The sequence below is a fragment of the Physella acuta genome, unplaced genomic scaffold (assembly GCF_028476545.2).
Source record: "Physella acuta isolate Inbredline_101_S28 unplaced genomic scaffold, ASM2847654v3 ptg000079l, whole genome shotgun sequence".
NCBI lineage: Eukaryota > Metazoa > Mollusca > Gastropoda > Physidae > Physella > Physella acuta.
In genome coordinates, this window is record NW_026731599.1 from 1,715,285 (window position 1) to 1,738,340 (window position 23,056).

Consider the following 23,056-nt stretch of genomic DNA (forward strand, 5'->3'; position numbering starts at 1 on the left):
CAATAAATTCAGCCAAAAAATTAAGCATTTAGTTGACTTTTAATTCAGAAGGCATCGCATACATGTTCCATACAATCATGTCAGCAAAGAAAACTCAAGCAATGGGTGGTTCTTTGGTACCTAGGAAGTAGCTACACTAAGGCTGGGACCTAGGAAGTAGCTACACTAAGGCTGGGACCTAGGAAGTAGCTACACTAAGGCTGGGACCTAGGAAGTAGCTACACTAAGGCTGGGACCTAGGAAGTAGCTACACTAAGGCTGGGACCTAGGAAGTAGCTACACTAAGGCTGGGACCTAGGAAGTAGCTACACTAAGGCTGGGACCTAGGAAGTAACTACACTAAGGCTGGGACCTAGGAAGTAGCTACACTAAGGCTGGGACCTAGGAAGTAGCTACACTAAGGCTGAGAGTTGCTGGGACCTAGGAAGTAGCTACACTAAGGCTGGGACCTAGGAAGTAGCTACACTAAGGCTGGGACCTAGGAAGTAGCTACACTAAGGTTGGGAGTTGCTGGGACCTAGGAAGTAGCTACACTAAGGCTGGGACCTAGGAAGTAGCTACACTAAGGCTGAGAGTTGCTGGGACCTAGGAAGTAGCTACACTATGGCTGGGACCTAGGAAGTAGCTACACTATGGCTGGGAGTTGCTGGGACCTAGGAAGTAGCTACACTAAGGTTGGGAGTTGCTGGGCTTATATTTATATATGTATATACATGCATACATGTATATATATTTATGTGTATGTATAGATATAAACATATATACACATGTATGTATGTAAATATATACATATATTTGTGTATACATACACTATATATACTTTTTCTGATTAACATTGTTTTAGAAGTTATGGCAATCCCTTTTGACATTGAGGGATAGAAGACAAAAATTTGGCTAGACAACCTTGATCAAAAGTACATTACAGAAAAATTAATAAAACTTAAAAAAGGCATAATAAAAATACCATCTGTTCGACAGAGCTCTGACTTCTATTACTTCCAGTTTTGATGTGGCTGGTTATCCACTAATACAGGGGAATTTTCATTTTTTTGAAAACTTGTGAAGCTATGAGTTAACAGTTTCTGTAGCATGTTAGGACATGGTGCTTGCTAAAATTACATCAAAGAGAAACTAAAAAAATGATGCTCTTCTAGCATAAATGTTTATTAAAATTGGAAACTATTCAGGAGAACTGTTTTGTTTGCACAAAGAAATACTTCGGACTATCTTTGATTACAGATGGATGCAGCACATCAAATCTGGAAATTCTTAGTTACACAATCACGCTAACATTTGATTTATCCACTTCAGTTTTTGATTGTGCTAAAAAAAATTTTTTAAAAGATGTCTATACAACATCACCCATTGCCATACTAAAATAGAAGCTTCGTTGATGTGTCCAATCTATTAGCTATGAATTTAGATTTTAGCTAACATACAATTAGATAAAAATCAGTAAAAGAACATATGAAGTACAGAGACCTTTTAGTTATTTTATCAGCAGCTGAAGGCATTTGTGATGAGGTTTAAATCCATGTTATTTTGCTTGATTAAAAAGCTAAGTTTTGGAATAAATGAAGTATGCTAGGGTATCATTTTTAAAGAGTATCAAACCAAACCAGTTTTGTAATAAACTAATGAGTGAACAATATCAGATATCCATCAGTGGCAAGAACTGGCCTGCAGTTAGGAATCATTCATTGTGAGCTGTGCAAATCCTATCAATGCCTTGTCATCTGGTGCCTCATTGGGCCCACAACCTGAGTTCTGAAATAACAACGTATTTACAGAAAGGGCTTCCATTTGCCATGCTACAAAGGACTAGATCAGATTATATTGTCTTGTAAACATTGATTGGTGTGTGGATATGAGTTCTGAATGATAAATGTAAGAAAATCTGAACTTTACCAAAGCAAAAGTGAGGCTGGTCAAATCTGGTTTGTCCACCATTTTCTGGAGGTTTGCAGCAACTGAAATGGTAAGTTGGTGGTTCAACAATTAGTGAAATGGTAAGTTGGTGGTTCAACTAACATCTAGTGAAATGGTAAGTTGGTGGTTCAACTAACATTTAGTGAAATGGTAAGTTGGTGGTTCAACTAACAATTAGTGAAATGTTAAGTTGGTGGTTCAACTAACATCTAGTGAAATGGTAAGTTGGTGGTTCAACTAACATTTAGTGAAATGGTAAGTTGGTGGTTCAACTAACATCTAGTGAAATGGTAAGTTGGTGGTTCAACTAACATTTAGTGAAATGGTAAGTTGGTGGTTCAACTAACATCTTGTGAAATGGTAAGTTGGTGGTTCAACTAACATTTAGTGAAATGGTAAGTTGGTGGTTCAACTAACATCTTGTGAAATGGTAAGTTGGTGGTTCAACTAACATTTAGTGAAATGGTAAGTTGGTGGTTCAACTAACATCTTGTGAAATGGTAAGTTGGTGGTTCAACTAACATTTAGTGAAATGGTAAGTTGGTGGTTCAACTAACATTTAGTGAAATGGTAAGTTGGTGGTTCAACTAACATTTAGTGAAATGGTAAGTTGGTGGTTCAACTAACATCTTGTGAAATGGTAAGTTGGTGGTTCAACTAACATTTAGTGAAATGGTAAGTTGGTGGTTCAACTAACATTTAGTGAAATGGTAAGTTGGTGGTTCAACTAACATCTTGTGAAATGGTAAGTTGGTGGTTCAACTAACATCTTGTGAAATGGTAAGTTGGTGGTTCAACTAACATTTAGTGAAATGGTAAGTTGGTGGTTCAACTAACATTTAGTGAAATGGTAAGTTGGTGGTTCAACTAACATTTAGTGAAATGGTAAGTTGGTGGTTCAACTAACATTTAGTGAAATGGTAAGTTGGTGGTTCAACTAACATTTAGTGAAATGGTAAGTTGGTGGTTCAACTAACAATTAGTGAAATGGTAAGTTGGTGGTTCAACTAACATTTAGTGAAATGGTAAGTTGGTGGTTCAACTAACAATTAGTGAAATGTTAAGTTGGTGGTTCAACTAACATTTAGTGAAATGGTAAGTTGGTGGTTCAACTAACATTTAGTGAAATGGTAAGTTGGTGGTTCAACTAACATCTTGTGAAATGGTAAGTTGGTGGTTCAACTAACATTTAGTGAAATGGTAAGTTGGTGGTTCAACTAACATTTAGTGAAATGGTAAGTTGGTGGTTCAACTAACATTTAGTGAAATGGTAAGTTGGTGGTTCAACTAACATTTAGTGAAATGGTAAGTTGGTGGTTCAACTAACATTTAGTGAAATGGTAAGTTGGTGGTTCAACTAACAATTAGTGAAATGTTAAGTTGGTGGTTCAACTAACATCTTGTGAAATGGTAAGTTGGTGGTTCAACTAACATTTAGTGAAATGGTAAGTTGGTGGTTCAACTAACATCTTGTGAAATGGTAAGTTGGTGGTTCAACTAACAATTAGTGAAATGTTAAGTTGGTGGTTCAACTAACATTTAGTGAAATGGTAAGTTGGTGGTTCAACTAACATTTAGTGAAATGGTAAGTTGGTGGTTCAACTAACATTTAGTGAAATGGTAAGTTGGTGGTTCAACTAACATTTAGTGAAATGGTAAGTTGGTGGTTCAACTAACATTTAGTGAAATGGTAAGTTGGTGGTTCAACTAACATTTAGTGAAATGGTAAGTTGGTGGTTCAACTAACATTTAGTGAAATGGTAAGTTGGTGGTTCAACTAACAATTAGTGAAATGGTAAGTTGGTGGTTCAACTAACAATTAGTGAAATGGTAAGTTGGTGGTTCAACTAACATCTTGTGAAATGGTAAGTTGGTGGTTCAACTAACAATTAGTGAAATGGTAAGTTGGTGGTTCAACTAACATTTAGTGAAATGGTAAGTTGGTGGTTCAACTAACATTTAGTGAAATGGTAAGTTGGTGGTTCAACTAACATTTAGTGAAATGGTAAGTTGGTGGTTCAACTAACATTTAGTGAAATGGTAAGTTGGTGGTTCAACTAACAATTAGTGAAATGGTAAGTTGGTGGTTCAACTAACATTTAGTGAAATGGTAAGTTGGTGGTTCAACTAACATTTAGTGAAATGGTAAGTTGGTGGTTCAACTAACAATTAGTGAAATGTTAAGTTGGTGGTTCAACTAACATTTAGTGAAATGGTAAGTTGGTGGTTCAACTAACATCTTGTGAAATGGTAAGTTGGTGGTTCAACTAACATCTTGTGAAATGGTAAGTTGGTGGTTCAACTAACAATTAGTGAAATGTTAAGTTGGTGGTTCAACTAACATTTAGTGAAATGGTAAGTTGGTGGTTCAACTAACATCTTGTGAAATGGTAAGTTGGTGGTTCAACTAACAATTAGTGAAATGTTAAGTTGGTGGTTCAACTAACATTTAGTGAAATGGTAAGTTGGTGGTTCAACTAACAATTAGTGAAATGGTAAGTTGGTGGTTCAACTAACATTTAGTGAAATGGTAAGTTGGTGGTTCAACTAACATTTAGTGAAATGGTAAGTTGGTGGTTCAACTAACAATTAGTGAAATGGTAAGTTGGTGGTTCAACTAACATTTTGTGAAATGGTAAGTTGGTGGTTCAACTAACATTTAGTGAAATGGTAAGTTGGTGGTTCAACTAACAATTAGTGAAATGTTAAGTTGGTGGTTCAACTAACATTTAGTGAAATGGTAAGTTGGTGGTTCAACTAACAATTAGTGAAATGGTAAGTTGGTGGTTCAACTAACATCTTGTGAAATGGTAAGTTGGTGGTTCAACTAACATTTAGTGAAATGGTAAGTTGGTGGTTCAACTAACATTTAGTGAAATGGTAAGTTGGTGGTTCAACTAACATCTTGTGAAATGGTAAGTTGGTGGTTCAACTAACAATTAGTGAAATGGTAAGTTGGTGGTTCAACTAACATTTAGTGAAATGGTAAGTTGGTGGTTCAACTAACATTTAGTGAAATGGTAAGTTGGTGGTTCAACTAACATTTAGTGAAATGGTAAGTTGGTGGTTCAACTAACATTTAGTGAAATGGTAAGTTGGTGGTTCAACTAACAATTAGTGAAATGTTAAGTTGGTGGTTCAACTAACATCTTGTGAAATGGTAAGTTGGTGGTTCAACTAACATTTAGTGAAATGGTAAGTTGGTGGTTCAACTAACATCTTGTGAAATGGTAAGTTGGTGGTTCAACTAACAATTAGTGAAATGTTAAGTTGGTGGTTCAACTAACATTTAGTGAAATGGTAAGTTGGTGGTTCAACTAACATTTAGTGAAATGGTAAGTTGGTGGTTCAACTAACATTTAGTGAAATGGTAAGTTGGTGGTTCAACTAACAGCTTGTGAAATGGTAAGTTGGTGGTTCAACTAACAATTAGTGAAATGTTAAGTTGGTGGTTCAACTAACATTTAGTGAAATGGTAAGTTGGTGGTTCAACTAACATTTAGTGAAATGGTAAGTTGGTGGTTCAACTAACATTTAGTGAAATGGTAAGTTGGTGGTTCAACTAACATTTAGTGAAATGGTAAGTTGGTGGTTCAACTAACAATTAGTGAAATGTTAAGTTGGTGGTTCAACTAACATCTTGTGAAATGGTAAGTTGGTGGTTCAACTAACAATTAGTGAAATGGTAAGTTGGTGGTTCAACTAACATTTAGTGAAATGGTAAGTTGGTGGTTCAACTAACATTTAGTGAAATGGTAAGTTGGTGGTTCAACTAACAATTAGTGAAATGTTAAGTTGGTGGTTCAACTAACATTTAGTGAAATGGTAAGTTGGTGGTTCAACTAACATCTTGTGAAATGGTAAGTTGGTGGTTCAACTAACATCTTGTGAAATGGTAAGTTGGTGGTTCAACTAACAATTAGTGAAATGTTAAGTTGGTGGTTCAACTAACATTTAGTGAAATGGTAAGTTGGTGGTTCAACTAACATCTTGTGAAATGGTAAGTTGGTGGTTCAACTAACAATTAGTGAAATGTTAAGTTGGTGGTTCAACTAACATTTAGTGAAATGGTAAGTTGGTGGTTCAACTAACATTTAGTGAAATGGTAAGTTGGTGGTTCAACTAACATCTTGTGAAATGGTAAGTTGGTGGTTCAACTAACATCTTGTGAAATGGTAAGTTGGTGGTTCAACTAACAATTAGTGAAATGTTAAGTTGGTGGTTCAACTAACATTTAGTGAAATGGTAAGTTGGTGGTTCAACTAACATCTTGTGAAATGGTAAGTTGGTGGTTCAACTAACAATTAGTGAAATGTTAAGTTGGTGGTTCAACTAACATTTAGTGAAATGGTAAGTTGGTGGTTCAACTAACAATTAGTGAAATGGTAAGTTGGTGGTTCAACTAACATTTAGTGAAATGGTAAGTTGGTGGTTCAACTAACATTTAGTGAAATGGTAAGTTGGTGGTTCAACTAACAATTAGTGAAATGGTAAGTTGGTGGTTCAACTAACATTTTGTGAAATGGTAAGTTGGTGGTTCAACTAACATTTAGTGAAATGGTAAGTTGGTGGTTCAACTAACATTTAGTGAAATGGTAAGTTGGTGGTTCAACTAACATCTTGTGAAATGGTAAGTTGGTGGTTCAACTAACATTTAGTGAAATGGTAAGTTGGTGGTTCAACTAACATTTAGTGAAATGGTAAGTTGGTGGTTCAACTAACATTTAGTGAAATGGTAAGTTGGTGGTTCAACTAACATCTTGTGAAATGGTAAGTTGGTGGTTCAACTAACAATTAGTGAAATGTTAAGTTGGTGGTTCAACTAACATTTAGTGAAATGGTAAGTTGGTGGTTCAACTAACATTTAGTGAAATGGTAAGTTGGTGGTTCAACTAACATTTAGTGAAATGGTAAGTTGGTGGTTCAACTAACATCTTGTGAAATGGTAAGTTGGTGGTTCAACTAACATTTAGTGAAATGGTAAGTTGGTGGTTCAACTAACATTTAGTGAAATGGTAAGTTGGTGGTTCAACTAACAATTAGTGAAATGTTAAGTTGGTGGTTCAACTAACATCTTGTGAAATGGTAAGTTGGTGGTTCAACTAACATTTAGTGAAATGGTAAGTTGGTGGTTCAACTAACATCTTGTGAAATGGTAAGTTGGTGGTTCAACTAACAATTAGTGAAATGTTAAGTTGGTGGTTCAACTAACATTTAGTGAAATGGTAAGTTGGTGGTTCAACTAACATTTAGTGAAATGGTAAGTTGGTGGTTCAACTAACATTTAGTGAAATGGTAAGTTGGTGGTTCAACTAACAGCTTGTGAAATGGTAAGTTGGTGGTTCAACTAACAATTAGTGAAATGTTAAGTTGGTGGTTCAACTAACATTTAGTGAAATGGTAAGTTGGTGGTTCAACTAACATTTAGTGAAATGGTAAGTTGGTGGTTCAACTAACATTTAGTGAAATGGTAAGTTGGTGGTTCAACTAACATTTAGTGAAATGGTAAGTTGGTGGTTCAACTAACATCTTGTGAAATGGTAAGTTGGTGGTTCAACTAACATCTTGTGAAATGGTAAGTTGGTGGTTCAACTAACATTTAGTAAAATGGTAAGTTGGTGGTTCAACTAACATCTTGTGAAATGGTAAGTTGGTGGTTCAACTAACAATTAGTGAAATGGTAAGTTGGTGGTTCAACTAACATTTAGTGAAATGGTAAGTTGGTAGTTCAACTAACATTTAGTGAAATGGTAAGTTGGTGGTTCAACTAACATCTTGTAAAATGGTAAGTTGGTGGTTCAACTAACAATTAGTGAAATGTTAAGTTGGTGGTTCAACTAACATTTAGTGAAATGGTAAGTTGGTGGTTCAACTAACATTTAGTGAAATGGTAAGTTGGTGGTTCAACTAACATCTTGTAAAATGTTAAGTTGGTGGTTCAACTAGTTAAGAGAGCAGCACAACAAGGAGGTACTCACCAACAATCATGTCCCGTCCATCAACTAGTCCAGCCTCCACCAGCTCTCTAGACACACTGTCAGCTGTATCTGGGAGGATTACAGGCTTCATTATTTTTATTATTAAGTGTTACAGATTTGATCAAAGGGGAGAGAAAGATTTGATGGCAAATGGCAGGATTACAGATTTGATTAAACAAATGACAGGATTACAGATTACAGGATTAAACAAATGACAGGATTACAGATTTGATTAAACAAATGACAGGATTACAGATGCGATTAAACAAATGACAGGATTACAGATGTGATTAAACAAATGGCAGGATTACAGATTACAGGATTAAACAAATTTAAACAAATGGGAGAGTTACAGATTTAAGGCTGAAATCCCAAGAGGAAGAGGAAAGTAAACTGGCCATGGAAATCCTGGAAAAGGACAGTAGATGATGAGACATGGGCCACAAAGGAAAGTCAAACATTAACAGGTGACTAGTAACTTGTAGGACATTAATGGCAACATGCAAAGGGAGGTGCATCACATTTTTTTACATTTACATTTGACTACACAGGGATGTGACTAGACCACAGAGGTCATTTCTGTTAGGGTTTTTTCAACTTCTAAAAAAGTCATCAAAAAAAAAAATCAATGCAGCTCAAACAGAAAATCAGATTTCTACCAAAAATCTGAAAAGTCACATCCCTGAAAGCAATACAAGACTGAACAAATACCTTGTCCAACCTTGTAATCAAACCTAATATCATTCAGCTCGCGTTTTTCATTTCTGAAATAAAGACACACAAAAAAAAAGTTAAACAAATGCACCATTAATATTTCAACTCCAATTCACTCACAAAATATATTTTGGAGTAATTTGGTGCAAATATATAGTTTTTGGCAAATCAATATTTGTTTGTTTATTTTAGAATGTTTTAGTAATTGCTTTTCAAACCTCAGTAATTTCAAAACTAAGTAAACCATACTTTTTTTCTGCATAAGTGTGCTTTTTAACACAATATAAAACTAAAATGATTTTCTTCTGATGAATAAAACATGAATTGTAACATGTTCCACTAAAATGCCAACCCAGTATTGCTATGAGCTGGTTTCCTACACTATGTGCAAGATTTAGTCATCTTTAAGAATGATTATTTTAATTCTAATGAGTTGTGCTTTCACCTTAAGCGCAGCACCATATTCCTAGCTGGTTTATCTTCCAGCTTAGCACCATCTGGCGAGCTCTTGGATTCTGGAGATGCTTCTTCTGCTGACTCAACTTCCAGTTTAAGTTGATCTGTCTCAGCTTCATCATCTGAATCAGGCTTACCATCTTCTACAGTAGCTGATCTTATTGGAATGGGTAATTCAGGTAGCTTGAAAGAAAATAATATCTAATATTTAAATAATTAATTTAAAATATAAAGTTTTTAACTTAATCAACTATTGGGAATGATCTAAGAGATCTAAAGTAAACAAGATAAAACAAAAGTGATTTGCTATCTAATAAGCAACAATCCATGAATAAGCACTCACCTGATCTGGGGAAACTTTTACTCTGGGGGACTGAAAACAAAGGCAACACCCAATGAAACAATTTTCATTTTTGTAAATGCGTATACAATATACCTACACACCGTTTAGCACTAATTTTCCATTCAAAAAAAATTTAATGTCTGTTTAGTCAATACCCTACAACTTTACCGGCCAGTAAAATCTAGTGTCTGTTAAGTCAATACCCTACAACTTTACACGCCAGTAAAATCTAGTGTCTGTTAAGTCAATACCCTACAACTTTACCCGCCAGTAAAATCTAGTGTCGGTTTAGTGAATATCTCACCCTTCCTTCAGCCATGGCGGCCTTCCCTTCTTCTGATGTGACATCCATTTCATCATCTGACCATTCCCAGCCTCCATCTTCTGTCTTGTGCAGCCTGCCACTAGACCCAGGCACACGCTTCACCTGCAACATATACAACAACAGCTCTAGGAAACTGGAGGCATCAAAAGGATTAGCTGCATCCAACTGGTAAACAATTTGTAGCAACCTACTACCTTTTGTCCTTTAAGAGCTGGTCCTTCTGCCAACAAACTTTTCTGCAAGTATGTCTTGTCCTGAAAAAAATAAAAATTAAGCGTTAGTTCTTCCTTCACCGTTTTTATCCAACCATAACTCTTTGTTCACAACACTAATTTTTTACCTTAGCTTTCTTAAAAAACTCATGCTTCAATAACTGTTTTGCTGTTGGTCTGAAAAAATGAAGAAAAAATATTGTATCAGTTAACTAGTAGCTACCTAGCTGAAGACTTTCATCTGTCCAGTATATATCTATTGTTTAAAGAATTCAATCTGTCAAATAGGTGACATGGACTTGTATATCTACTCTTACCTTTTCTCTGGATCTTTTTTTAAACAGTCACTAATCATTTTACGGAAAATTTTGCTATAGCCTTTGTACTGGTCTTTATCCTCTGCATTTGTGTCTAGAGTTGGGGGATCATTTTGTAAAGTCAACATTAACACCTACATAGTGAAAATAAAACACAGTTGGGGGATCATTTTGTAAAGTCAACATTAACACCTACATAGTGAAAATAAAACACAGTTGGGGGATCATTTTGTTAAGTCAACATTAACACCTACATAGTGAAAATAAAACACAGTTGGGGGATCATTTTGTAAAGTCAACATTAACACCTACATAGTGAAAATAAAACACAGTTGGGGGATCATTTTGTAAAGTCAACATTAACACCTACATAGTGAAAATAAAACACAGTTGGGGGATCATTTTGTTAAGTCAACATTAACACCTACATAGTGAAAATAAAACACAGTTGGGGGATCATTTTGTTAAGTCAACATTAACACCTACATAGTGAAAATAAAACACAGTTGGGGGATCATTTTGTAAAGTCAACATTAACACCTACATAGTGAAAATAAAACATTTTACAAAATTAAAACAAAATAAAATAAAAGTACAGTGGAACCTCAACATATAAAATGTGATTTTTTTTTAGATCAGAGCAGTCTAGAGAACATACAGTGGAACCTCAACAAATAATATGTGATATCATTTCAATGAAAAAATTGCTTTGAGATACAAACAATGTTACAGAGTCTTGAGGTACCACCATAATAGTAAACATGGCTAAAATAATTCATCAAGCATTGTTAAATACATGTTTATTGTGAGAGGGAATAGGTCATGTTACACTGTGCAGTACCATATACTAAAGCACACTCATGTATGCAGCAGTGTAATGGACACCAACACCAGAAATTACTGAAGAGTTACCTTCATGGGAGGGAACTTGTGATAAGGGGCTGTTCCTGTTGCTAATTCAATGGCTGTTATTCCAAAACTCCAAATGTCTGCTTTGAAATCATATCCAGTCACCTGCAGTTAATATTGGTTTTAAGAAATCATAATTTAATCATATTTTTCCATCTAACATCTTTTTAATTTTTTTTATTACCATGGATACTTAGAAAAGTACAACTGATTGTTAAATATTTGAGCAAAGAAATCAATTTGGCCTAGAGGGAAAAGACAAATTGAGCAATGAAACAATGTGTTAAGTACTTTCCTTTTCAAAAGAGTCCAGCTCTGCATTTCTCTATATCAACCAAGAAAACCGTACTATACCATAGAGGCAAACTCAATCAAGTCTTTACTAACCTGCTCCATTACTTCTGGCGCCATCCAGCAGGGAGTTCCAACAAAAGTATGTCTAACAGATTCTCTGGTCAGATCTTTACCAGTGGCTAACCAAGCACTTACACCAAAATCTAAAGCACATTATAAAGATCATCATGAATTATATATAACCAAGCACTTACACCAAAATCTAAAGCACATTATAAAGATCATTATGAATTATATATAACCAAGCACTTGGAATAAAATGTATTTTTAAAATGTGTCGTGAAGAGTGACTGATAAGACACTACCTGCAACAAAAACAGATCCATCATCCCCAATGAGAATGTTACCAGCCTTTATATCTCTGAAAAAATCAAATTTAAAAAAAAAGCACTTGATATATTTTTTAAAAAAAATACATTTCACCAATACACTGTACACCAAACGCACACAGAAGTAAACAGTTTAACGATATTTAATTGTACTCTTCTTCATTCTTAATTTTAGTGTTGGAAGGGATCCTCTCCAACACAATTAAGTATACATGTAAATTTGTTATATGCCATTTAGGCCATTGACTCTGATTTCAGTCAGCTTTTCTTTTTGGATTTGCTTCCATAGCCTTAGTCCGAACAAGAACAAACTACAAGGCAGCAGTTGTTTGATTTTGGAGTTGTCTCTCCAGCTGTCCCCAGCTAACAAGCCTCATCTGCCCGGGGGTTCGGAACTTAAGACTTTACGGTTTAGCAACCGTGAGCTTTACCAACTTGATCATGCCGACCCCTGTACTAAATACCACCCACATTTTTCACTCATCTAATTGCAGTGAGAGTGGGTCAACATTTTGCCATAATTTCTGGTGTTTCATAGTACATGTTTAACTAGTAAGTTACTTTTGGCAGCAATGTTGGAAAGTAAAATCTAAGATAGCTAGTCTATTATGCATCCAGCAGTTTAGAGCCAGTGGCAGCAGATCATCTTGTTGAATAGACCAGAGGTTAGTAGTTCAAGTGGACAGTCCAGTCAGTTGCAGGACCAGTTCATAACTTAAGAGTTAAACAATATCCAGGACAATATCAACACTTAAATGTTTATCAGTATCTGACCACTGGCATGAAAATAACAACAATTACCTGTCTATCTGACCACTGGCATGAAAATAACAACACTTACCTGTCTATCTGACCACTGGCATGAAAATAACAACACTTACCTGTCTATCTGACCATTGGCATGCAAATATCAACAATTACCTGTCTATCTGACCACTGGCATGAAAATAACAACACTTACCTGTCTATCTGACCACTGGCATGCAAATATCAACAATTACCTGTCTATCTGACCACTGGCATGAAAATATCAACACTTACCTGTCTATCTGACCATTGGCATGCAAATATCAACACTTACCTGTGTATCTGACCACTGGCATGAAAATAACAACAATTACCTGTCTATCTGACCATTGGCATGCAAATATCAACACTTACCTGTGTATCTGACCACTGGCATGAAAATATTCTAATCCTTTCAAAACTTCTTTTAGCACAGTAGCAATAGAAGCTTCATCTAAAACTCCGTTTTTTCCATAGCCTGACCTCAAGCGTGATTTTATGATGTCTAGCATTGATCCTATAGAAATATAGCACTATAGTAACAAGAGAGAAATGTGTAGGAACTATAGCAATAATGTAATAAAACCCACATTTGAGTCAACATAACGTCATTCAATTGCTTATCAACTCGTCTTTAATTTTGTATAAGCTTTCTTTTCCCAAAAATTGTCCACTTGGAGACTTTAAAACAAACTCTTCCACACTTAAAATATCTTTAAAATCAAATCAAATACCAGACTAAATAGAAAATTAATTATTAACTTAAAGGACAACAAGTTTTTCTATTTCATTAGACTAATATAGTAAAATTTGAAATTTTTTCTGAACGTATTTTTATATTTAAGCAAATATTTAAAATCTGCCCTGGTCCAGAAAAATTTCAAATTTTGATTGAAGCATACCAGTGGAATAATGGTATTGTGCCATTTCACCAAGATGAAAACATGAATGTTCACAACACTTATTTCTTACTGGAAACTTATTTCTCTTGCAATAATCTCTCTTATATCTAGAGTGAATACAATCAAACTACAAATCACCTCCACACAATTTCATCACAACCCAGAGCTCTTCTTTAACCACAAATGATGTGTAGTAGCATACCACATTCTCATGCTTGCACTGGCTCATGGCTCGAATCTCTTTCTACAAAATCAAAAGAATTCAAACTTAATAGATTTAAAAGTAAGCTAGAGGATTAGATGACTAGATTTGACATTGATTAAAACATGTTTTTGTTCATTTCATTTTATGAGTAGCCTTACTTTTTAAAATGTTATATTTTAAGAACTGAAGTTAGGCCATCTGCAAACAAAAATTTGAAACTATTTATTGACTTTGAAGTTACATTAGTATTTACATATTTGATTAACACTGCCCTGTGAAAGTACACTGGACTCATGTCTATTCAGTTCAATTTAAACAATACTTATTGCCCTTACATGAGGCTTGCAACAAACCAAATTATCTAACAAGATTAAATAGATGAAAAAACATACCAGTAACTCTTCGACTGTGGTGTTGCATTTCTCTAAGTTAATACGCTTGATAGCACATTTTTCATTACGAGGTTTACACATAGCTGCTTGGACAACAGCCGTTGCACCAGCACCTAATCATTCAAAACATTATTTCAACTAGTATATTTCCATTTTGCAACTGAGTATTTTTATGGTTTAATAAACTTCTTACTTGGGGGAAGTGTAGTAATGCAGAATAATTTATTTTGCCTTTTTTTCCTCTAACAAATAAAAAAGGTCAGTAGCATGCTAATTCTAAATATTTAAACTCTGTCAAAATAGCCAGGTTAGGCTCACCAGAAAAATGTGTCGCTGTCCAGGACATACAATTGTCAATTAGAATATAATTAATGCTTAAGTTATATAACAAAGGCTGTGCACAAAAATAACCTTTCTCTGACACCAAAGTTTGTCAAAGATTGATAGCTTTTAGAAAGAAGTAGGTCAGTTAATGATCTGACAGTTCAAGCACATGAAATCTGTAAAGGAATGCTTCTCACTTCTGGCCTTCCTTTTGTTGCAATATTTTCTCATTTTTATTACTTATGAGGAATCCATTTTTGAAAAGTAAATCAGTCAGAACAAAATATCTTTTTGCGCAGCACATTTTTTATAGTGAATAAAAATAATAACTGTACATCTGGCTTAGTATTTCTAAAAACATCTTTTAAGACATTTTATCCTGATATCCAGTTAACACATTTGAAACTTTTACTAGACTTCTCAGTTAGGCTTTATAATAACACATTGTCATAAAAAGACACCCCAGCCCTACAAATGACACTACACCTCAGCCTACAACACCTCCCCCTCTAAATAGGAGTTTTTTTGTTTGTTTTTTAAGTCGATTGTTTTCTGAAATATTAACTGAGTACACAAAGAACATATCTTAATTTCTATTAAATTATTTTAAATCTACAAAAACATTTTTTAAAACGCTAAATAACAACTACAATTCAGTTTCTAACATAACTTTTTTTAATTGCAAAAGTGTGACATCACGCTTTGCATTCTAAACACCCCCCCCCCCCCCAAGGTGTGTGACATCATAAATTAGGTTATTTTAAAACAAAATATTAAAGTCTTAATTAGTAATTAGAAGGCTTCTACTATTTAACTATTACTATTACTGGTAAACTAACTATAGATCTAGTCCAGTCACGTCTCAAAAGAAAGGCTGACGCAACATTTTAAGAGTATTTCATCAATGTATTTTTAGACGCATGACCTTGTTTTCTAAAACTGTGTTATTTAAATGTAAACAACGTCAGTATTTTATTTCTTGGATCCTAGTCGTTAGGGCTCGGTTTGTCCACACTACCACCCAGATGTCCCATGCCTTGAGTGTACATTAATCACCCTCACTAATAGTGAAGTAAAATACACCTCAGTGATAGCCTAGTTGTCAGGGGTGTCACAGGGCCTTCTTGTCAGCCACCTGTTACTCTAAAGCAATCTCATCCAGTTACTGTATTCATTGATTGCTTAATATTTTACATAAAAGAAGTTTATGTTCCTCTAAAATAACAATGGAAGTCTTGTCTAAATGCAATTTAATGCTTAACTTATAAACACCTTTAAAAAAAAAAATTTAAATGTAATAAAAGGGGCAATTAAGATTTATTTTAACATTAAGCTACTGGCCTAGTTGTACTCTTGTTTTCAATTTTAAATTATTACTTATATAAGTTATATTCTTTTAAAGATAAGCATGGTTAAAGTGTAAAGAGCCTAGATTTAAATTAATTGTAATCTGAAAATTTTAGTTTGTTCTAGTGATGGAAAATTAAATTGACCAGATAGATAAGGTGATATTTTAAAAAGTGTTGTAGAATTAAAACTTGTAAAAAAATTAAATTTACAATTTTGATACCCAAACCACATCGTTATTTATACTTTTGGAATAACTGAAGATTGTAAGGTGTTCATGCAAAAAATGAAGTCATGTTTTCTTTTGACGATTTTTACCTCCCAACTCCCCTCCTTACAAAAAGCCAGACTCCACACTAAAATGACGTCACACCTCAGCCAACAACCACCCCCACAAAATTGCATTTAAATTTATTTTTTTAACATTGATTTTTTTTTCTAAAATATTGACTGAGCTAAGTTAACATAGGGTATTTTAATCAATTTCTATTACAATTTATTATGACAGTATTCTAAAAGGCGAAATAACGGATAAAATTTGGTTTTTAACATTACTTTTTAAAATGCAAAAGTATGACACCACACTATCTGACCCCCACCCCCTCATCACGCGTCACAAAATTATGGACCACCCCCCCTTCCCCACGAGTGTGATGTCATTTAAGGGAAGACCCCATTATTAAAAACTGTCTGTATCGAATTTTTTCTTCCAAAAAACAAGACATGGCCTGGGTCATATCTTCACATGCGTTTTTAAATAGTAGGCCTTGGTTATATCTAGCATACGTAATAGTAATTACACAGCAATTTGATATTGGGGAAAAATAAAAATGACGTCACAGTCAAACAAGTAGTACCAAACACGTACTTGGGGCCATGTTGAAGTCACAAGAGCCACCGTTAATTCAAGGAGGGGCGGTTATCTAGTCCTAATACTCACCTTTTGCAAGGATTTCAATATTAATTTGAGATTGCGCAATAAATAGAATTAGAAGCAGAGAGAAACAGTAGATTTGGGCGAGTTAAAAACTGTTAGATAAATTAGGCTTTAGACTACTGTGCATGAGAGATTAACTGTAAAGAAACCATGCTTAAGAGAAGTAAGTTTCATTTGAAGAGCGGAATTATTTTGAATTACTTTTTTTGTGTTTTTGATTAACAGAAAATATCAGCTGAAAATGTGGACTAAAAAATTGCATTGGATTGTCAGCTTGACCTAAGTACTGTTATACTCAATTTAAATAGGAATATGCGGTATGCCCATGTGGGGTGTTTCCATAAGATTAATTTCCGTTGATTTTTTTCCTAATTTTTTAAAACTTTGTAAAAAAAAATTTAAATTTAACTGAAAAGGAAAAATTGGATTTCCGCTAAAAATTGAAAAGTCATATTCATGTATAATGTATGTTGTCCATAAATGACATCACATTTCTGTAGGGGGGGAGGGGTTAGTAATTTTTGTGATGATGTGTGACAGTGGGTAGTATAGTAGGAGATGTATTAATTGTCAAAAAAAAAGCCAATTTTTACTGAGATATTCCATATAATAAAAGTTTGACAGCAGATTTTGTATTGCCTTTAAAGACATTAGAATGAAAATTTTAGGGGGGGGGGGGGGGGGGGGGTGACCCTCTTTATTAATATTGCTTTTAACCATTTTTCACAACCACTGCAATTATTTTTTCTAAACCTTTTACTGATATGATAAGCTTGTTCCTAGTGAATTTTTATTAAAAATACAAGGTATTTAAAAAGTTAGAGATTTTTGTTCACATCCAAAAAACAAGGGTCACAGAAAATTGGGAAAAAACAATAAAAAAAAACCAAGAAAATTAAATATGCTAAAAATTCATAACTTTGTAACTATTTGTAAGCTGAAATTAAAATGAAAATATCTTTGTTTCTGGCTAAATGAGCTCATATAAGATGGGGCTATTAAATTTTTTTTAAGTAAAATTTTATCCATAGAGATGGATTCTACTCATTAATTAAACTATATAATAGGCCGATACTAAAATATACTTACTTAACAAATAACTAGTTTAACTATCTAATAGATCTAGAATTGAATTCTATATTTAGATTAGTTTAGTTATTTTAGCAGTAGCTTTCCTATGATACTCAGTAGACTGGTCTATAGAGATTGATATAGATCTATATTTTTATATACTATATACTAGGTACTAGGATAAATTTTCAAAATTGGGTTTTTGTGGAAACAACTACTACAGTTAAAAGGAGCAGAAAATTACAATAACAGAACAGTTTTCATTTTTGATGTAGCTCAAACGGTTAAAAAGTTATGATTTTTTTTCGTATTAAAAAAAGCGTTTTTTTTAACATAGGATTTTTTTCAATTTCTGTGTTAGAATTTTTTTTAAGCGTTTACTAAAATTGTCATAGCCTGTAAACCGTGTGATCAAATTTGTTATAACTTTGTAGTAACTTAAGTTATCATATATGTTAACATAATAAAAAATAAAAAGAGAACTTCATAGGTAGAATTCTAAAAAAAACTGGAGGGGAGGAGGGGACCCCCTTGTTTTTGCATTCACAGTGCTTTCATACAATCACAGTTTAAAGTTAAACTATTTGAAATATCAAGCTGAAAATTGCTCAGAATGTGTGGCTATGGATGAGATCATTAATACCATCAAAATATTGATCATAATTTGAAAGTTTTTTGTTCAAAGAGCAAATGAGCTGATAAATTATGCATTTTTACAAAAACCGAAATCTGGTTAGTGTAAAATGGAAAATGATGCCAAATTTGAACTTTTAAGTATTTATGTCTCAAAATTGGCCTGATTGTAGTTAACCCTAAACCTAAATAGATACAATCAAATTGTATGTTTTAGTTATATATGTTTGCCTAAAATAGTGGGTGGAAGAATGTACCCCTCTATATTTTTAACACCGAAACTTTTTACACAACTCAAAATTAACTCAAACTATTTAAAATATCAAGCTGAAAACTGATCAGAATGAAGTTCTGTAAGTGTGTCTGTTAATATTATATAAATATTGATATTGGTAAGTTTTATTAATGGTTATATGTGAATTCTAATTTTTTTTAATATATGAAACCATATTTTAAACTATTGTAATTTGTTTTAGAAAATTAACGATGAACAAGTTATTTATTTCCATCAAAGAAATTTAATTTTCATCACTGTTTAATATTACATTGTTCTTCCTTTGCCTGTGCTGTAGAATTGCAGTTTCTATCTGGAATAATGAACATTACTTTAGTAACATGTCATTAAAATAAATGAAACATAACTAATTAGTAAACTGACCAACCACTGTAGACATTAAGATCGACTTATTAAAATTCCCGACAAACCCCTTGACATCATTAATGACATATTGTGCGTGACAATGACTCCCGTCATTAATGCTCACGTCAATATGTGCGTGACAATGACTCCCGTCATTAATGCTCATGGCAATCTGTGCATGACAATCACTCCCGTCATTAATGCTCACGGCAATCTGTGCATGACAATCACTCCCGTCATTAATGCTCACGGCAATCTGTGCATGACAATCACTCCCTTCATTAATGCTCACGGCAATCCGTGCGTGACAATAACTCCCGCCATTAATGCTCACGGCAATCTGTGCGTGACAATGACTCCCGTCATTAATGCTCGCGTCAATATGTGCGTGACAATGACTCCCGCCATAAATGCTCACGGCAATCTGTGCGTGACAATGACTCCCGTCATTAATGCTCACGGCAATCTGTGCATGACAATCACTCCCGTCATTAATGCTCACGGCTATACAGTTCTAGAATCTAGCTCTCGTCAAAATGGCTCAAAATAAACGCCGTAGATAAAAAAAAAAGAAAACTAATTTTGTTAGTATTCAAGATCTAAAAAGTCCACAACATTAAAGAAGAATTCAAATAAACAGGACTACTGCGTTTACAATCAGAACAGAGCGTTGAAAACTTGGAATACTGTTTTAAATCCTTCATTATAAACTACGGTAAACGATCTTCCATAAGTGACGTCATTAACCCTCTCCCTATCCTCATTGGTACACTACGTCACCTTTCTTAACCCCAACCCTCGATGCTCATGTAGAACAATGTCAACCTCTGGTCAACGCGTCGTTCAGTGACGTCAGAGGACTGAGGACAGATTCCCGGTGAACGCAGTTAATTGGGGGGGGGGACCATAACCAACAATAATAATGTCAGTTTCGCGTGTTGGTTTAGTATTTAGTAGTGGGCCATCCATACAATAGATCTACATGACGTCACGGAACTGGAGTCCACCGTACTTACTCAACCCCCCCCCCTCCCAACACCCATCTCCTATGTGCAACACATCATCCAAAACGTTATGCCCTCTCGGTCTCAACCTTAAAACCGACCGCTAAATGTATGCGTATATGACAGCATTTCAGATAATAAAATATATAGGCCTAAATAAAGAGTCAATGGGAAATGTGCTATTATTTTCTAGAACTGTCAATTCAAACGATATAGTGATATTAATTAAACAAAGTCTATACTAAATAATAAAAAAAATAACTGAATACAGTGTAAATTGAAAGTCATATTTAATAAGTCGGTAGTGTTGTTAGCGTGATCGGGCTAGGCCTCTCACGGTACTTCCGGCTTTCCTTTCGTTTTGAGCCGTAACCATCAGAAATGGCGAAGTACATACCTTTTTAGGGAGTGAACCATTAACAATGGGAGCAACTTAGAACTCTAAATTAATAAAGATAATACGTAGAAATGGTCCCTTTGTTTGATTCTCGACATAAAGTGCGCGTGTCTTCAATAGTTTTTTTGTAATGAATAAAATAAACTTACCTTATTTTCAAAGAATAACTCCTCTTTTTTGGGTCCAGAAGAAAAAACAAAAAAAAACCAAACAAGCTTGATATCCATTTTTCTCCTTAAAACAATCATCACAAGAAAAATGATCACACGGAAGCGGCGAATTAAGCAAATTTTCGAACATCGTCACTCGCGCCATCGCCGAAAACGCAACAGCCTGGTAACGGGAGAAAAATGACGCCTCGGACGCCGCGGCGCGAGCGTAATCCTAGTACCTACTATATACAATAGTAACTAAATTTTTTAAAATTAGTACTAGATCTAGATTTCTAGATCTATAATTATAAATTAACTATAAGTATTAAGTAGGCCTATACAAGTATACTTGTCGGTAATCCCTTAGTTTAGCGTCGGTTATTATTCCGGAATCGTATAGCAGTAAAAAACAGTAAAACAATGCCAAAGTCTGTCACACACTTCCGGAATTCACCGGAAGTACTGTAAACCATACTTTATTTGGCGTCATCTTTTATTTTTATACAGAATGTTTAAATTTTGGATAGATTTATTTTTGTAATCATTTTTACATTTTGTAATCATTTTTACTATTTTCGTAATCTAGATTTTTTTACTTGGTCTAGCAGCTAGATATCTAGCTAGATTCTAGATCTAGATCTAATTAATTAATGGTCGCAAATCCGCTGCAAGCCAAAAACATTAAATTATTACATTTGACTTCATTATTTATATTAATATATGTTTTTTTTTTTATTTTTAGATCTACTAATTTAAATCTACTATTATATTTATTATTGTTTCCTTTAGACTTTAGTCGATTAAACTTAAAAAATTAAAACATTAATTTACTACAATCGACTTTCAATTTATTTATATTTCAATGGTCAAATAAACCATGGTTTACCGTAACTCTAGTTACCGAAACTCAACAAACATTACCGGATAATTTCCGACGCTAAACTAAGGGATTACCTACTTGTCTATACTCTATACTATACACTATAGTGTGATATAGTTATTAGTTAGTTAGTAGGCTATAGATTCTAGTAGGCCTACAGTTTTATACTTTTATAAATTTATAGTAGGGCCTATTATAATAAATAAATAGTATAGTAAAGTTTTAAAACATTTTATTTTTACCTATGACTCCCATGAGTTCGTAGTCATCTTTGTCGTTTGACCAAGGAGTTACACCCTCACTTGTTGTTACTGCCATAGCTGACAATAACTGATAGTCCTTAGCACTCTAGTGTATATTTTTTAAGAGATGAATAAATTAAAATTTTAGTTAAATTAAGCTTAGTTTTATTATGTTTTAAACTACATGAACGTACAACAAAATTGGGTAACACATTTTTAGAATTGGCCAGGTAATAATAAATAAAAACATTTGCAGACAAGAATAGTTAGAATCTAGTTTCGTAATCATTTTTCTATTTACATGAACAAGTTTCAAAAAGTTATATGTAAAGTAATTAACACGTAGATCTAGATCTAAATCTATTAGCCTGTTGTATTTTAGGTAATGCTGTAGAGAATATAGACTCTATATAAAAATAGAATACTGTTAATAGTATTTCAACATTATACTTAAGGAACCTGTTGACAACAAACAATAGTGATATTTCACACAACCCATAGACAGAACATTATCTGGAGTTATCACTTACATTTTCGACCATTTTCTTAAAAGGTTTTGTCTGTAGACTGACTTCGTTTTCTTTAACAATAAATCTGTTGTAGCCAAACAATACGCTAAATGATCCTGAAAAGCTAGATCGAATAAAGTAAAGCTCCCTGACCCTTCTTTTATTCAACCTAAGTCTGTGCCGTGACACAGATGTGCAGATTATCTGTCCAAAATACTGACTGAAATTATCTCAAGACGCGCATTTATCAACCCCTTTTGTCTATCACGCAGTCCCTGCCACCCAATAAATTAATCAATGCATGTCGTCTGCCATGAAGGATCTGTACTTATGCTCAGCAGTCTTATGCTATACCCCAACAGAAAATGATTGCCCGCCGCTAGCGCTACGAAAAGTTTAGAATCGCTATCTTACACACTAGTTCAACCTTCTTGCTGTGCAGCAACAAATAACAACAACAAAAAAGCGAAAAAAGATATCATGTTTTATGTATTAGGCTATAACGAAATTCAAATATCCTATACTTTGCAGACAAAGTGTTCGCGCACTCGGCATGGTGTTAAATCAATATTATCGGGCTATATGGGGAACACGGGTTTTATCACTTAAAAATAAAAATTGAATCTAGACTAGCTGAGTTTTCATCTGACCTAACCATTCAACCTTTCGAAGCAATCGCTCCCAGTGTTTGTTCCAGACTTTTCTCCGGGGGGAGGGGGGGTGGCACTTGAAATTTGGGGGGGGGGGGGGGCGGACGGTAGACTTTCTT

At 34.2% G+C, this 23,056-nt stretch overlaps 1 protein-coding gene across 1 annotated transcript; it reads right to left on the reverse strand.

The window, feature by feature from the left end:
- Nucleotides 1-25: 25 nt before the first annotated feature.
- On the reverse strand, nucleotides 26-22,576 carry LOC131955477 (serine/threonine-protein kinase OSR1). Its single transcript, XM_059319616.1, has 18 exons — nucleotides 22,309-22,576; nucleotides 21,779-21,884; nucleotides 14,152-14,264; nucleotides 13,693-13,798; nucleotides 13,028-13,169; nucleotides 11,843-11,898; nucleotides 11,571-11,680; nucleotides 11,187-11,288; nucleotides 10,275-10,408; nucleotides 10,086-10,134; nucleotides 9,940-9,999; nucleotides 9,725-9,847; nucleotides 9,421-9,450; nucleotides 9,067-9,260; nucleotides 8,619-8,671; nucleotides 7,908-7,976; nucleotides 1,909-1,970; nucleotides 26-1,767 (listed from the first exon to the last, which is right to left on the reverse strand). The coding sequence occupies exons 1-18, from the start codon at nucleotides 22,318-22,320 to the stop codon at nucleotides 1,687-1,689; spliced, it is 1,602 nt and encodes a 533-aa protein (XP_059175599.1). The 5' UTR covers nucleotides 22,321-22,576; the 3' UTR covers nucleotides 26-1,686.
- Nucleotides 22,577-23,056: the final 480 nt, after the last annotated feature.